Source organism: Scardinius erythrophthalmus, assembly GCF_964197995.2.
Source record: "Scardinius erythrophthalmus genome assembly, contig: HAP1_SCAFFOLD_167, whole genome shotgun sequence".
Taxonomy (NCBI): domain Eukaryota; kingdom Metazoa; phylum Chordata; class Actinopteri; order Cypriniformes; family Leuciscidae; genus Scardinius; species Scardinius erythrophthalmus.
In genome coordinates, this window is record NW_028296444.1 from 2,906 (window position 1) to 20,000 (window position 17,095).

The following is a 17,095-nucleotide window of genomic DNA, read 5'->3' on the forward strand; positions in this document are numbered from 1 at the left end:
GGAGAACGTCCGGATTTCAACTGTCCAACCGCAACAGTGAGTTCTTGAAAAGTAATTTGTGTGTCCAAAGCAGTCTTAGAAACAGAGTCTATTTGCAGGGCTCCAGACTAACTTTTTGCCTTGGTTGCACTGGTGCGCCTAACTTTTTTATTTAGGTGCACCAGCACAAAATTTGGGTGCACCCAAATTTTTCCTCGGCTCGTGTCACCTTTAACACCACAATTTCAAGGTCACCTTTTTATCACGCTCTATATACAGAATATATATTATGTAAATGATTTTAAACAAGAATAAGGTTTAGGTAAATAATTTTTTTTATTTGAAACACAATTATGCTGTGTATAAAAATAAAAATCTTTTTTAAAATATAAAAAAATGTTTAAAGTGCTCCACTGAGCTGCCAAACTAACTATTTTGAGTCTCTAGCTCAGGCGTGGTAGGCTCTACCTCCGCCTCTGCAGGGTTCCAGACTGCGACCAAAATGGTCGCATATGCGACCATTTTTTGAGAATGTGCAAGTTAAAATTTTATGTGGTCGCATTTGTTCGAGTGCATGATCATGTACTAATCAGTTAAATTCACGCATGCGCAACAGAACGCCGTTGCATAACTTATGTTCAAAATCACTACGGTACGCCTATAATAAGTGTTTATATTCTGACTATTTTATCCCGGCTGCGGAGCTCAGTGCCTGCGTGACTCGCCATAGACATTAACGGAAAGAAGTAGCTCCGGCTACAATGTTCTTGCACAAGACACTTGCAGGTTATTTATTAACGAACGTACAGGAATTCAGGAATTACAAGCCAACGCGCCAGCATCCTCAGACACAACTGATGACGAGCGCTCTCGAGAGCACAGGTGCGGACAGGGAGGAACCAAGTGAGCAAATGAATATGACAAATACATATTATGTTTATTATGTTTGATTATACAAAAATTAGGGCTGTCAAAATTAACACGTTAACGCATGCGATTAATTTTTTCAGTTAAACGCGTTTAAAATATTTAACGCAATAATGCAGCATCAGATTTTTTCTTTCATCCATTGGCTGCTCTATAGTATTTTATCACGCTATCATTCATTCAAGTGCTAAGAAACAATTCAAGCGCGATAAAACGCAAAAATAAGAACTTAAATCTGTACTGGCGGCGCGCTGTCTGTAAATCTCCTCTCTGTGTGATACACACAACACACACACACACACACACAGGACTCATGCGCACAGAATGCCGCTTCAGACAGCGCGCAGCTGCATTGAGTTCTCTTTCACGCTTGAACGGGCAAAAACACACAAAAGTATGCCAAAATGTTCACTTTGTCGAGTATCCTTGTAAGCACAGTATTAAATTAGTTAAAAAAGTGTTAAATGAACGCAAAGAGTTGTGACAACATCGGATGCATGCTTGTCAGATCCAGATCCCCATTGTATGCATCAGATCTTAAAGCGACAGTAGCCTAATAAACCCGCTTCTGTGATACATTAATGTAAAAAAATCAAATCAAAGAAAAAAGTCAGAGAAAATTACAGTGAAGACTGAGAGGTGTTTGATAACTTTATTCAATTTATGTATATTTCCTACCTAATAGATCAAATATTTAAAATATACTTTATGTTGTTTCTACATTAATTTGGAGATTAAATGTGTAATTATTACAATATAAAAATATATAAAAAACTTTAATGTTAAGTGTGATTAATCGTGAATAGGCTAGTTAATTGTTTTAATCGATTGACAGTACTAAATAAAATACAATCAAACATTAAAAAACATACGTTGTGTTTTTTTGATAGTTATTTTTAATGGTTTTCATTTAAAAGATTAAAACATTTTGCCAACATGAGGTATTGTGTCACTGTCAGTCTTTTTACATCAGTGTAAAACTAGGGTACGCAGATTAGGACAACTATTCATCAGCATGCATTGATTTATTCCATGTTGTAAAAAAAAAAAACAATTTGGTGCGACCAAATCATGTGCTGGTGCGACCAACTGAGAAAGTTGGTAGCACCAGTGCAACCAGTGGAAAAGTTAGTCTGGAGCCCTGCTCTGAGTCGGATGCCATCTCTGACGAAGGACCAGGGCTTGGCATCTTACCAGGGACTGGGGAGACTGGAGGCTGAAGTAGCTCATGTCCGGGCTGTTGTTGGAGCATTGACCGGGGAGTAGGGTTTTAACCGTATTCCTACTCTTACTGATACTGCTTATCGATCCGATACTTTAACTGTATTCTTATCGGTTCTTTTTGTTTTATATATATATAATAAACAATAGATAAAAGATAAACAATTAAACAAAGATACACAATATAGGCCTACACAGTGCTTTAATTTCAGGAAGGTCTACTAACATTACTAAAATACATTCAGGTATGGTCTAAAAAGAAATCTAATAAAGTAATCAAATGTAAAATAACACAGCATAATTTATCATAAATAGATTAATGCTTATTAAAGCTGAAGTTATTCTTTCAAGAGCTGTGAGTGATTTTTCTCTCGTTGTTTGATTCGCAGTAATGGCGCAATCGTCAGCATGTTTATTAGACTGCGGCCCCTTTAAGACCGAGTGCAGATCTAATAGGCTACTGATGTACTGTAACATATTCTCCCAGCTATTTCCATAACTACGTCCATTTAAGACATAAACTGTTTTTTAGTGAATCTCCAAGCCGATCATTTTGACATACTTTTGTGTACATTTGATCGTTTAGACGCGCACATTAAAGTAATTTGCTTGTCTCGGTCTGTTTCGGAACGCGCGCCGCCTTGCGAACAGCATCTCTTACGCAGATTTTTGTGCTTTTAATAGCTCTTTTAATTATTAAACGCGTCCCGCAATTTAGCAACAGCTGCTAGACTGCATTTTACAACAATCACCGATCGTGCTGATTCTGTTGTTAAGTTAGAGTTTTAGGGAGAAATGACAGCGTAATGCTGCGAAGGGAAGAAGTTGCGCTTAGTTAGATAGTTATTAATGGTTTTACCTCAATATATTATTTTTTATAATCTTTGGAAGCCGAAATCTAAAATAAAATCAGACTAATATCACAGACCTTAAGTGTAACCAGGCTACGTTTGTCCTCCGTCGCCACTCATTAAGCAGGGCTGTTAGTTGCGAGTCGCGAGCTGTGCCACCGCGTGAGAGAAGAGTGTGAGCTCCGTCAAAGGAGAGCAAACGAGGCGACGCCTAGTTCGTTCGTGGAGAGGCAGCGGATGCGAGGACGTCAGGTGCACCGGTGCGACCTAGGAAAAATTTTAGTCGCACCCTTACAAAATTTGGTCGCACTCTAGAGCCCTGATTTGAGGAAGATCATGCAAAAGTTGCGCTGCACAACTAGAGTTACAATGATCAGCTTTATATAGAGAAGAATAAAAACCAACAGCATGACGACGCATTTCTATAAAGTCATTTGTAATCTTCCCATCTGGAAGACGTAAACATGTCATCTGCTTAGACTGTGCCACTGAACGCTCTAAATAAAAAAAAATAGGCACTTGGGGCCCTCCATCTCAGTAACTGATGTAAAACGTGACCTCACTAAAGCTGCTTTCACCCTCTCATTCAAATGAAAACTTAGCTTTTTCTTTTTCTGTTGTAAGTTGTTGATAAAAACTGGGTCATGTCTTATCATTTCTGTCTCTATAGACTCTATATCTCTTTCCAGAGCTTGAATTGTTTCTCGTTGAGTAGTTGTACAATATGCAGTGTACTGTTGACAGGATCATTTTATTTGAGTTTTCCCAACCTCCCACCATTGTTTTAAATTTTCAAAATCATGTTTCTTCCCCTTCCAATGATTCCAAAAAACCACAAAATGTTCGAAAAATAAAGCATCCTGTAACAGTTTAGCATTAAAATGTCAATAAGAAGATTTTCTTGGAAATTGTGCCATGTTTACTGAAATATAAACAAGATGGTGATCAGAAAAACCTACAGGAGTAATAAAACAATCAATAATCCTGTTATTTAAATTTTTTGAAACATAAATTCTGTCTAAGCGAGCAGCACTTATTCTATTTTCAGAAATTTTAACCCATGTATTGTTTATCTACCGGATGCTTGATTCTCCACATGTCTAAAAGTTCGGCCTCTTTCACCAATCTTGACAAATAGTTGGATGAAAGCATGTGAGGCTCTTCATTATTACGGTCAACATTAAAACATTCTGTACAATTCCAATCCCCACCAATGATGATGTCTCCATCACTAAAATCCTGTTTTAAGACATTAGTTAGCATTCTAAACAACTGTAATGGCTCATTTCCCACATTTGGTGCATAAACATTTATAAAATAAATTGTCATCCCTTCAGTAATAGTTTTGACAAGAACCAGGCGACCTTATACAAATTCCTCTGTTTTTTCAATGCTAACTTTTATATCTGGAGAAAAAAGAAGAGCAACTCCAGCGCTCAGATTTGTACCATGGCTAAGTACATGTTGACCTTTCCACCACATTCCCCACTCTATTTCGTTATCCATATCGCTATGTGTTTCTTGCAGTAAAATGACATGTAACTTTTTATTTTTCATGATTTCAGACACCAAACCTCGTTTATGACTATCCCTCCCTCCATTAATATTTAATGAACCCACCCTCAAAAGATCCATGTATAAGTTTAGGGAGGAGAGAAAAAAGACAACGGCAGAAGAAACCAGAAGAAATAAAGAGAAGAACACCGCGTGATGCATGGCTAATCGTTTATAAAAATGCCTTTAGCCTCTTCTTTTTATCCACCATTCTACATTTTCTAATAACTGTGACATGTTTTTTTAAACGAAAACGTTTCTTTTCACTCAGCTGATCAAGATTTACAGTCTTTTGAAGAACCGCCACGGACCTCTCAAATTTTCCATCATCAGGAAAAAATTATTTAATGTTGACTTGTTTTCCAAATGTCTCATCAAGAAACCCATTAATTTCATCTAATGTATACAAAGAGGGATCTTTAATGGACATATCTTGAGAATCGCCCTCAAGTCCACATACAGACCCTCCTTGGGAGTCACATTCATAATCAAGAAGAGAAACATTTTCGTCAGATGCATCATCCTCTACTGCACTACCATCATTACTCAAACACAACTCTCTCTTCCTTATAGCCGACCCAACAACAGACTCACACCTGCTTGGCCCTGCAATTTCCACACCATCATCTTGCTGCTCATCAGCATTGATATTTTGAACAGTATTTGCAGTATTTTCATTTTGCTGACGTTCATACACACTAGTATTAGTCACAGCATTATCATGTACTTCAATAGCGGACAGCGCCGCACCAGAAACGCTCACCTCCGCTGGACCTGCGTGTTCCTCTTGAGCAGCGCGCTCCTGCTCCACCGCATCTCCCTCTCCTGAGACAGTGGGCCTTTGCCTATCCTCTGGTGCGCGCTCGCTGTGAGGGCATGCAAACTTTTTATGCCCTAATTCGCTGCAATCGAAGCACCTTAAACTGCCAGTGCTTGCGTACACCATACAAGTTTTGCCTTCGTGTCGTACTCGAAATGAAACATCCAGCGTGTTTTCGGGGGAGTCTAAAAACATAAACACCTGTCTTCTAAAAGATGTGACGTGTTTCAAAGACGGGTGTTTACAGCCTAACGTGATTGTTTTAAAACCACTGGCAAATTGGCCAAAACTAATTCCCGTTCCAACGCTTCATCCGGAATAAAAGGTGGAACATTCGATACTGTAATTTTAACTGTTGGAGCGTATAGTGGGGTAACCTGAACAAAGTTATAATTTATAACGATACCATTCTCGATTAAACGATTGACAAAATTGTGTTCTTTCAAAAACACTACTACAGCTTTATTCATACGAGAAGCGGACACTATATTCTCGTGTCCTACTTCCCCTCCAGCCGAAATAAGCACGTCTTCCACTGTGACGCCATCCTCGGGCACACACCTAAAGCCATTAGGCAAGGACAAAGACGGCACCTCCTCATGAGACGCCATCTCTCCCTGCGCAATACCCGCAAAAACTAAGTCAAAAAACTAATTTTAAACCATGCAGAAAAAAAAGAGAAAACAAAATCCCAGTAATAAAGACTATGTGAAAAAAAAAACACAGCTCAGGTCCTCACCCAGCACCACTCTCACCCACAAACTCCCAACATGCACCACGTGAGAGAGAGAGAGAGAGAGAGAGAGAGAGAGAGAGAGAGAGAGAGAGAGAGAGAGAGAGAGAGAGAGATCTTTAAAATCTGTTTTATTTATTTAAAATCATTTATTTTACAATAATTTTTTCAAAACATAATCAAAAAAGAAATATTATATAAACCAACACCTTAAAACATTATTCAAACACCTTAAAAAAAAGTATAATAATAATAGAAAAAAAATAAAAATAAAAATAGCAAATACAACACAAATTCTCTTATTATAACACTCCAAAACTTATCTGATAACCTTGCCCTTCACTGGGCTTACACAGCACACCTTCGGTTCCCCACATCAAAAAAAAGGCCTCAATATCATTGGTCATTTCATAATAAGCAAACTCCAGCATCAAGCGTCCCTTTATAAAACCTTTTAACATATGCACTGGATCTACTCCACTTAAATTAAGAGACTTGTTTTTCCTGGTTAACCAAATTGCCATCTTTGCTTTACCAAAAATAAAATTCAGTAATACAACTTTTTGTTTATTTGCAGCACTATATTTTGGCCCAAATATAAATAACCCATTAGTAAACAAAAAACCCAACCTTTGGCAAACTTCTTTTAACAACCAAAAAAGTCCACTTAATCTTGAACATTCAACAAAAAGATGATTAACTGTTTCAGATTCCCCACAAAAACAACACTCTACACTATGCAAAGGATCCAGATGTGCTTTGTATCTGTTTGTGGCTATTGCCCAATGTACAATCCGCCACTGAAAATAACCTAATCTTTTCTCAGTGGGCTTCTTGTACAGGGACCTCCAACTACCTTTCGGGGAAGATCCTTGCTCAGCCACTCCGATCCACTTTGACTCGATCACTTTGTCAAGAGCTCTTAGATTAAGAGTTTTAACACAAATCGTATACAGGGCTTTTTTGGAAAGAAGTTCAAAGTTTCCAAGTTCAGGTGTTCTAAAAGTCAATAGACTCCCTTCAGTCTCTTCCCAATCTCTCACTTCCGCAGACACACGTATTTCAGGGAATAATCCATCAAAGTTCTCCAAATGTAATATCCGAAGACACAAAAGATTCTTTATTTCCTCCAGCAATCTTTGAAGAACTCGAAGAGACCGAATGTCTGTTTTAAGATGCAATTCTTCCACTGTAATCCACTGGTTGTTAATCTTTAAATGTCCAATTTTACAAATGCCAGCTTTTATCAGATTATTACGTAGAGTGCCTGAATTCAGCAGCTCAGTAGACAAAAGTCCATTAAAAAACAAAGGTTCTTCCAAAGTCCAGACATTAACTCTTTCCACAAAAAAAAACTGCCACACTTGTAAAGCTGAAGCATAAAAAGATGTGAGTCCATTAAGGTCCATATTCTTCAAGTTCATTAAGAACAGATGTCTGTCGAGACCCAGACGACCCACCCTCCTCAAGAGGGCACATGCCACTTCCATCCAGTTCTGATCTTGATGGTAAAGAAATTGGACAGTCTTAAGACGAAAAGCCGCATACCTGGATTTTAATTCAATTAGGCCTTGTCCTCCTTCATGAACTGGTAGATACAAGACTGCCTCTTTCACCCAGTGCTTTCCAGTCCAGAAAAAATTAACAAGAACTCTCTGGATATCCACAAAAAAGTCCATTGGTGGGTCCAGAACATTTAGCCTGTGCCATAGGGTGGATGCCACTAAATTGTTGATAACCAGCACCCTTCCCCTATACGATAGCTGAGGCAGCAACCAGTTCCATTTAGACAACTTAGCACAAACTTTATCCTTTACATTCTCCCAAATCTTTTTTTTAAACTCTTCACTTCCTAAAAAAATCCCTAAAAATTTTAAACCTATTTTTCCCCATTTTACATTTTCAGGAATAACTGGTAAAACTTCTATTGAATGTTCAAGACACCACAATGCTTCCGTTTTACTCCAATTTAACTTAGCAGATGATGCCTTTTCATATAAACATAGACACTTACTAATTGTGTTTACATCTTTTTGATTCTTGACAAAAACAGTAATATCATCTGCATATGCAGTCAGCTTGATTTCATTATGAATACTGTTTCCTATACATATACCAGAGTAGACACATTTCTCCTAAATAAACACAACAAAGGTTCAACTGCTAATGCATACAACTGACCAGACAAAGGGCACCCCTGTCTGATTCCCCTTTGCATTTGAATTGGTGGACTTAAATCTCCTCCAATTTTCACTAAACATGAAGCATTTGTATACAAAGTCTTAATCCAGATAAAAAAACATCACCGCAACCAAAAGCTTTTAGTGTTCTGAATAAATACTCATGATCTACACGATCAAATGCTTTCTCTTGGTCTAACGATAGAAGACCTAAATTAATACCATTTAATTTACAATAATCCAGTAAATCTCTCACTAGAAAAATATTGTCATAAATAGTTCTATCCGGAATACAATATGATTGATCCTTATGAATGATATAACTCAAAACACACTTCAATCTATTGACCAAAACCTTTGCCAGAATTTTATAATCAGTGGTGAGGATGGAAACGGGTCTCCAGTTCTTCATGAGACTTATGTCTCCTTTTTTGGGAATAAGAACAAGAACAGCCCTCTGACAACTCCTGGGAAGATATTGTTCCTCATAACACTTCTGTACCACCTCAAAAAAGTCTTTACCTATGATTCCCCACATGACTTTATAAAATTCCCCCGGCAGACCGTCAATACCTGGTGCACGACAAGCCTTCAACTGTTGTACTGCTTCAGTAAGTTCTTGAAAAGAAAAAACACTGTCCAAGCTTTCTCGTTGTTTTTCATTAAGAGTAGGAAGTTGTTCAATCAAGTCCGATGTACTCTGTGAATCACAGTTTTCAGCTCTAAAGAGTTCTGAATAAAAGTCCACAGCAATTTTCCTCATCTTCTTTGGGTCAGATGTTTTAGACCCATCTGGGTATGTCAGACAATGCATTACACTCTGCTTTTTTGAAACTTTTTCAAGATTAAAAAAATATGTAGTTGGTGCATCCATATCACGTACAGACAAAAAACGTGACATTATAAGTGCCCCCTTAGCTTGCACTTGTAAAAGAGATGTAAGAGTATTCTTTCTCTCACATAAGTTCTCAGTCATTACAGTATCTGGTTGCAGCACCACATTCGAAGTAATCTGTACGATTTCCTTTTCTAATTCATTGATTTTTCTCTTAATTTGTGTTGTAGAGAAAGAAGAAAACTGTTGACAAAAAATTCTAATTTGTGTTTTTCCCAATTCCCACCACTGAATTAAGTTTTCATATTCACATTTCTGAGAAACCCAAAACCCCCAAAAACATTTAAATCTCTCAATAAAGTCTTTCTCCTGAAATAAACGTACATTCAATTTCCAGTAAGGACTTTTGCACTGAGTTTGTGACAAAGTAAAATAATAAGAAACAAAATGGTGATCTGAAAAACTACATGGTGCAATGTTCACAGCCACAATCCTGTTATTAGTTCTCTTACAAACATAGAATCTATCTAATCTAGCTGCACTTATTCTCCCTTGTGAAATTTTCACCCAAGTATATTTTTTTACTTTTAAATTCCTCTCTCTCCACACATCCAACAAATTGTTTTGAAAGATAAAATTTTTTAACAAAGCAGGTGATTCAAAATCTGGTTCAGTATTATTCCTATCTAATGTAAAATCAACTGTACAATTCCAGTCACCTCCTACTATTAGGAAATCATCAGCATTTACATTTCTCAAATATTCACTCAGTCTTTTAAATAGAATTATTCTATCTGCACTTCTGTTTGGAGCATAAATATTAACAAATATAAAGTTGTATTCATCAATTTTTGTTTTTACAACAAGAAGGCGACCTTTTTCTAATTCTACGCTTGACAATACATCAACATTGAGGTAAGGTGAAAAAAGTATGGCTACCCCAGCACTTAAATTTGTTCCATGGCTTAAAGAGTAACTGCCCTCCCAACACAATCCCCAATCTGCCTCATTACTCTCATCACTATGAGTTTCTTGTAAAAAAGTTACATGCGATTCTTTAAGCTTAAGAAACTCAGTTAATAAACCTCGTTTTTCTCTACTCCTCGCACCATTAACATTTAAAGAACTAACTCTTAAGATTTGCATGCTAAAGGAGGGGAAGAGAAACAAGAAAGAAAAAAGACAGAAGGAAATAGATAAGAGCAGCACCCATCACCATGTGAACCTATTTATTCTTTCTCTTTCCTTTTAAACTTTTACGAACTACTGTAGCCAGTTTCTTCAGACGAAATCTTTTTTGTTTTGATATGACGTCACTACCTACACTCTTCTGAACACTCATAACTGACCTCTTCAGGACTTCAAAAAACTTCAGGACATCAACTTTCTGTCCTTTTGTTTGATCCAGAAAATCATTAACTTCTTCCACAGTATACAAATCCTCAGATGATTGACTCAACTCAAACTCAGAAACTTCTGAACAACTGTCACTATCACATCTTGATTCATCTACGGTACACACACATCATCAACGTCATTCTCAACAAATTGTAAACCACTTCCACAAGCCTTTTCAATTTCCATATCCTTGCCACATATATTACTCTGATCAACAACTCCTGAAACATCAAGCACTTTAGGAGAAGAGTCACTCACCTCTGATCTTGACATTGGCTCCTTATCTGACTCAACCTGTCCTTCTGAAAGCTGTATGTTCTCAAGGGAATGAGAAGGCCTACGTCCACTGTTAGTTGGACTTTTATCCTGAGTCTCCTCGGTTTGTTTTTCATTTTGTACTTTTTGTTTTTTATTTTTCGATTGCGCCGACGTCTCTTTTAAAAGCGTGGATCTTTTTTCAGTTTTGTCAGTTTTACCGCGATCCGACTGATTACTCATTTCAATGTTTTCAGTCTCTGCACTTTTCTCCTCATTTTGTTTTCTGTGAGGACAAAACAATTTCTTGTGGCCTAAGTCCCCACATTCAAAACATCGCATACTTTCCGTTGTTGCGAAGATCATGTAAGAGCTTTCACCGTGTTGTATACGGAAAGACACTTCCAAAAACTTTGTTTGTGCTTGCAAAAACATGAAAACCTGTCTCCGAAAAGAAGTTACGTGCTTCAGTGCATCGTTCTTACAGCCGAGCGGAACAGCTCTAATTGCACTCGCAAATTTTCCAAAACGACTTAGTTCTTTTAATATCGCTTCATTTTTTATGAACGGGGGCGCATTCGAGATTATGACACGCGTCGCAGGGGAACGCAGAGGTGTCACCTGCACAAACGTGTCCGACATTTCAATTCCACTCTCTACAAGCACATTCACAAATTTCTCTTCTTCTAAAAACACTACAACGGCCTTGTTCATCCTAGACGCCGAAACAATCTTATCATGGCCAACAATCTTTCCCATAGCCATAAGTAGCCTACATCCTCCACCGAAACAAATTTGATCGGGAAAACATTTTCGAGAAAACCGGCGTTCCCTCATTAGAAGGCGAGGCCATGTTTATCGTCCACGAATGGATGCAACCAAAATGAAAAACAAATTCTTACTACTTCACAATTAATTTTAAACTACGGTGAGAAAAAGAAAAAGAAAAAAAAAACATAAAGTATGGAAAAAAAGGAGAAAAGTGTAAAGATCAAACAAACACCTCACACTCCTCACCACGCCAAACACGCACATGAGCGCGAGAGAGAGAGAGAGAGAGAGAGAGAGAGAGAGAGCAAGAGCGAGAGAGAGAGAGAGAGAGAGAGAGAGCAAGAGAGCGCGCGTGAGAGAGAGAGAGAGAGAGAGATTTACAAAACCTTTATTTTAAAACAGCACTAAATTTTCAACAATTCACATTATATGAAAACGGATTAAAATAAATAAAAAATTGAAAATTACATTTTCAAAACCAGATGTCCATCAGAAACAACACACAAAACATCATTAACACACCACAGATCATTGAAACCCATCTCATTTTTTACAAGATTATAGTATGCAAATTCTATCCTTAATCTGCCAGCTACTTACTTCATAAACATCATTTCAACATTTATACTATTAAGCTGTAAACCCTGATTTTTCCTGGTTTTCCATATTGCCAATTTCGCAGTTCCGATTAGATAATTTAACAGACACATCTTCCTTCTTTTTGAAAAGTTATATTTCACACCCCCTATAAAAACTTCATCTGAGAAATCTTCACCAAAACTTTGAAACAACCTACTAAGAGCAACAAAAAGACCTTCCAATCTATGACATTTTAAAAACAGATGCTCTAAATTCTCTTCTTCCCCACAGAACCTACATCCCACCCCTACTGCTGGGTTCAGGTGCGCCACATGTTTGTCTGTAGCTATTGCACCATGAATTATTCTCCATTGAAGATCCGCTGTTCTTTTCTCGACTGGAGGTTTATACAGAGTTCTCCATCTATCTCTTACAAGAAAATCTGGCTTTAGCAAAACTGGCCACCTCGAGATCTTTTGTCCTCTGAGTAAAACTTGATGCAAAACTTTTACTACAGTGTTGTATATGGCTTTCTTTGATGTCATTTCAAACAAGTTCAGCTGTGGAGTTTTAAAAGACAAAATTGAGACTACAGATTCATCCTCCTGTCCTTCACCGACGACAGCAGCAACTCTGATTTTTGGAAAGTCGGGTTCATTGCTTGAGTCTGACGGAAATCCTTGTCCGATGTTTTTCCTATAGCCACTTGGTAATGCATTGACTATTTCTTCTACCAGCTTCTCTGCCAAGCGCAAAGACTTTAGTCCTGTCACTTCTCTCAGGGTTTCTATGGATTCCCATCGATCATTATTTAAAAGTTGCCCCAACTTTACAATACCATGTCTTTGTAAACATTCTCGCACGCTTACAACTGACAAAAGTCTTGTCTGAATCAATGGGTTAAAAAACAAGCATTCCTCTCGTATCCAACTCCCGGATTCCTCAACATCTCTTTCCACTTTAAAAACAGTTCTCCAAGAGTGCAACATTGACCGATAAAAGGGTGTAATCTCAGACAGATTCACTTTATGCAGTTCCATCAAAAACAGATGTCTGTCTAATTTAAGACCACCAGCTTTTTGTAGAATAATTTTTGCAGTCTCAGTCCAGGTTAAGTCCTTACAATACAGGAACCTCTGCGCCGCTTGTATTCTGAAAGCACAGATCCTGCTCCACACATCCACCAGACCCTGACCTCCCTCGCACACGGGAAGGTAGAGTGCTGCCGCTCGAATCCAATGCTCCCCACTCCAGAAAAACTCCACAAATGTCCTCTGTATTTTGCAAATCAAATCCTCAGGTGGTTCCATTACAATGAGTCTATGCCACAAAATTGAGGCAGCCAGATTATTCACAACCAGAACTCTTCCTCTGTATGACATCAATGGTGATAGCGATTTCCATTTAAACAATCGGGCAGGCACCTTTTCCAGCATTCCCTCCCAATTCCTATTCTGAAACTGCTTATTTCCCAAAAAGCAACCCAACATTTTCAGCCCATCTCTTTCCCACAACAATCCACCAGGTAGTTTTGGAGGTCCTTGCCCACCCTTCCACTGACCAATAATAAGTCCCTCACTCTTTCCCCAATTTACCCTTGCTGAAGATGCCTTTCCATAATTTCTCATTGTTTCAGTTAAAATATTAACATCATTTTGATTTGAAATAAAAACAGTAACATCATCAGCATAAGCTGATATGGAGATTCCATGCATTACATTGATTCCACTGAGGTCCCTTCTTAGCCTGCACAGCAATGGTTCAATAACAAGGCTATATATCTGTCCAGACAGTGGACAGCCTTGCCTAATCCCTTTTAGCACAGGTATTGGCGCACTCAATCCTCCACCAGCTTTTACAATCACAAAAACATCAGAATATAGCAGTTGAATATATGATATAAAATTCTTCCCAAACCCAAAACTTTTCAAAACCTCAAAAAGATATACATGATTGACTCTGTCGAAAGCCTTCTCTTGGTCTAACGACAACACACCCAGGTCAACATTATTGAATTGATTAAGATCAATGACATCTCTTAACAAAAAAAGATTGTCCATAATTGACCTATTAGGAATACAGTATGTTTGATCCCTGTGAACTAATACCTCCAAAACATGTTTCAATCTATTTGCTAAGCATTTTGAAAGAATTTTATAGTCCATACACAGTAAAGAAACAGGTCTCCAGTTCTTTAGAAGGCACAAATCCCCCTTTTTAGGGAGCAAGGAAAGGACTGCTCTTCGACAGCTTATAGGAAGTAGCTTGTTCCTTATACTTTCCAATAAAACTTCATATAAGTCACTTCCAAGTACACTCCAAAATGCCTGAAAAAACTCTGCCGGCAAGCCATCAATTCCTGGCGAACGGCCATTTGACAACTGACTCATTGCCTCAGTGATCTCCTGGAAAGTAATCTGTCCATCCAAGGATTCCTTCTGTTCATTAGTCAATGTTGGTAGATCACTCAGCAAATCAGACACACATTCAAGATCACACGTCTCAACATCATATAGATCTGTATAGAACTTAACTGCCAGTTTCCTTATTTCCAATGGATCAGAGGTTATGACCCTGTCAGGTCGCCGAAGATGATACATTAGCTTTTGTTTAACAGTTCTCTTTTCAAGATTAAAAAAATATGAGGAAGGAGCATCCATGTCCTTAATAGAACAAATTCTTGCTCTTATTAATGCTCCCTTCACTTGTTCTTGTAATAATGAACCAAGTTCTTTCTTTTTATTTAAATGTTCATTTTTTATTTGTCCATCATCATTATTTATCATAAGAATATTCTCCAAAGCCTGTATATCCCTTTGAAGTCTCTGTATCACTGCTTTCACCATGGAAGTAGAATGTGAACTATAATTTTGACAAAAAGTTCTTATGTTTGCTTTGCCAACCTCCCACCACATAAGCACATTTTCAAAAGAAACCTTTTTCAACTTCCAGTCATTCCAAAAGAAAAGAAAATTCTCACAAAATAAAGCATCTTGCAAAAGTTTAGTATTGAAATGCCAAAAATAGTTTGGTTTTGCAGTTCTTTTTATATTTAAAGCAAACAATATTAAGTGGTGATCTGAGAAACCAACTGGTAAGATAGAAACATCCGTTATTTTATTGTTCCATTCTTTACCTATATAAAATCTATCTAATCTAGCTCCGCTAACCCTATTATTAGATACTTTGAGCCAAGTATACTGTTTAATTGCTATATTCCTTCTCCAAATATCTATTAATTCAAACTCTTTTAAAATTTTTAATAATACAACACTTGATTCATGATGGGGTTCCTCTCCATTTCTATCAAGAATAAAATCAATAGTGCAATTCCAATCACCTCCAATGATAGTACAAACATTGTCATCAATGTTTTGAAAAGCACTCCTTAACTGTAAAAAATACCTCACACGCTCAGGTCCATTATTAGGTGCATAAACATTTATCAGTATAAACACAGATCCTTCATATTCTATTTTTAACAGCAATATTCTTCCTTTTACAATTTCTTCAACAGCTAAAATATTAACTTTCATTCCTTTAGAAAACAAAATAGCGATACCAGCACATGTATTTGTCCCATGACTTAAAACACTTTCTCCTTCCCACCATCTACTCCATTCAGATTCATTATCTAGAGTAGTGTGTGTTTCTTGTAAGAAAGCTACATTTATTTTTTTCATACTAAATAACTCTGATACCATCGCTAATTTGTTCCCATCTCTACCCCCATTTATATTTAAAGAGGCAACTCTCAACAGCTCCATAGAAGAAAGAAGATATAAAGAGGATAGAAAAAGAAAAAAACAAAAGGAAATGTTCACCCCGTGTAAATTAAAATTTGATTTGTTTTGAGAAGCATTCATTTTGTCCTTTCTTAGCTTTGTTAACATCTTCTTCAACCTGAACCTTTTTAGTTTGCTTAGCGCATCAAAGCTTACATTTCTCTGCAACAATTTAACTGTATGAATGAATTTATTCTCATCAGAAAAAAACTCCTTAACTTCAACAGTTCTGCCAAAGGTCCCATCCAGGAAGTTATTTATATCTTGCAATGTGTACACATCGTCCACACTTCCACACTGTGATCCAATGTCAGACATATCAGAGAGAGCATCATCATCTCTCATCCCCGTATCAGCGACACCCATTTCGCCAGAATTAGACATTTCAGAAATTTCATTAGAAACCCTTTCAGTTTCAACACTAAACGTAGCTACATCATTTAATGCACTAGCGTCCTCCAGTTCAGAAATACCATGATTTCTACCAGAATCAACCATTTCATGAACGTTCTTATTCTGACTTTCACCCATTCCATTACTGTCGATGTTCACCTGTAATCCAGCTTGAGGCTGCACATCCTCAGAAGCTGACTTACTGCTCTCACCACCAGCAGCAGAAGTACTAGGCCTAACTTCCACTTCACTAACCTGGGCTTTGTGCGGACATGTGTGCCTTTTATGCCCGATGTCCCCACACTCAAAACATTTCATATTACCAGTGCTTGCATAAATAAAATACGCTTTCCCTTCATGCATAACTCTGAACGAAATATCCAACTCTGGCTCATTTAAGAACATAAATACCTGCCGCCTGAAGGACATAACGTGCTTTAGAGCAGCGTTTTTACACCCCAACGGGATCATCCTAATCTCACTAGCTTTTTTCCCATATCGCGTCAAAGCTTTCTCGATTTCCTCATTTCGAATAAAAGGCGGCACATTGGATATTAGGGCTGTGTTGAAAAAATCGATTCACCGATTCTGAATCGATTTTCATATTAATTTCTAAAGATCGATCCGTAACTCAGAGGATCGATTTTCCCCGTGAACTTTAACTTTCCGCGTCATTGAATTCACGCATGCGCGCGATGTGGAAGGACATTAAAACAACGTCAGTAACGGTTTCAAGCGGTTGCTTTGAAAACTCCAGAAACGCTCAAAGCTGCGATCTGGCACCATTTCGGGTTCAGAAGCAATGCAGAGAACG

At 37.6% G+C, this 17,095-nt stretch overlaps 1 protein-coding gene across 1 annotated transcript in view; it reads right to left on the minus strand.

Moving 5' to 3' along the window:
• Positions 1-5,295: 5,295 nt before the first annotated feature.
• Positions 5,296-17,095, minus strand: part of LOC308686286 (uncharacterized protein) — a gene marked incomplete at its 3' end in the record, with an annotated part of 76,068 nt that continues 64,268 nt past the window's right edge. Inside the window, exons 10-13 of the mRNA XM_081394650.1 lie at positions 13,232-13,423; positions 11,375-11,468; positions 5,825-5,969; positions 5,296-5,398 (exon numbers count right to left, since the gene is read on the minus strand). Of these exons, the coding sequence (XP_081250776.1) occupies positions 5,296-5,398; positions 5,825-5,969; positions 11,375-11,468; positions 13,232-13,423 (534 nt within the window). The remainder of the gene's footprint in view (positions 5,399-5,824; positions 5,970-11,374; positions 11,469-13,231; positions 13,424-17,095) is intronic.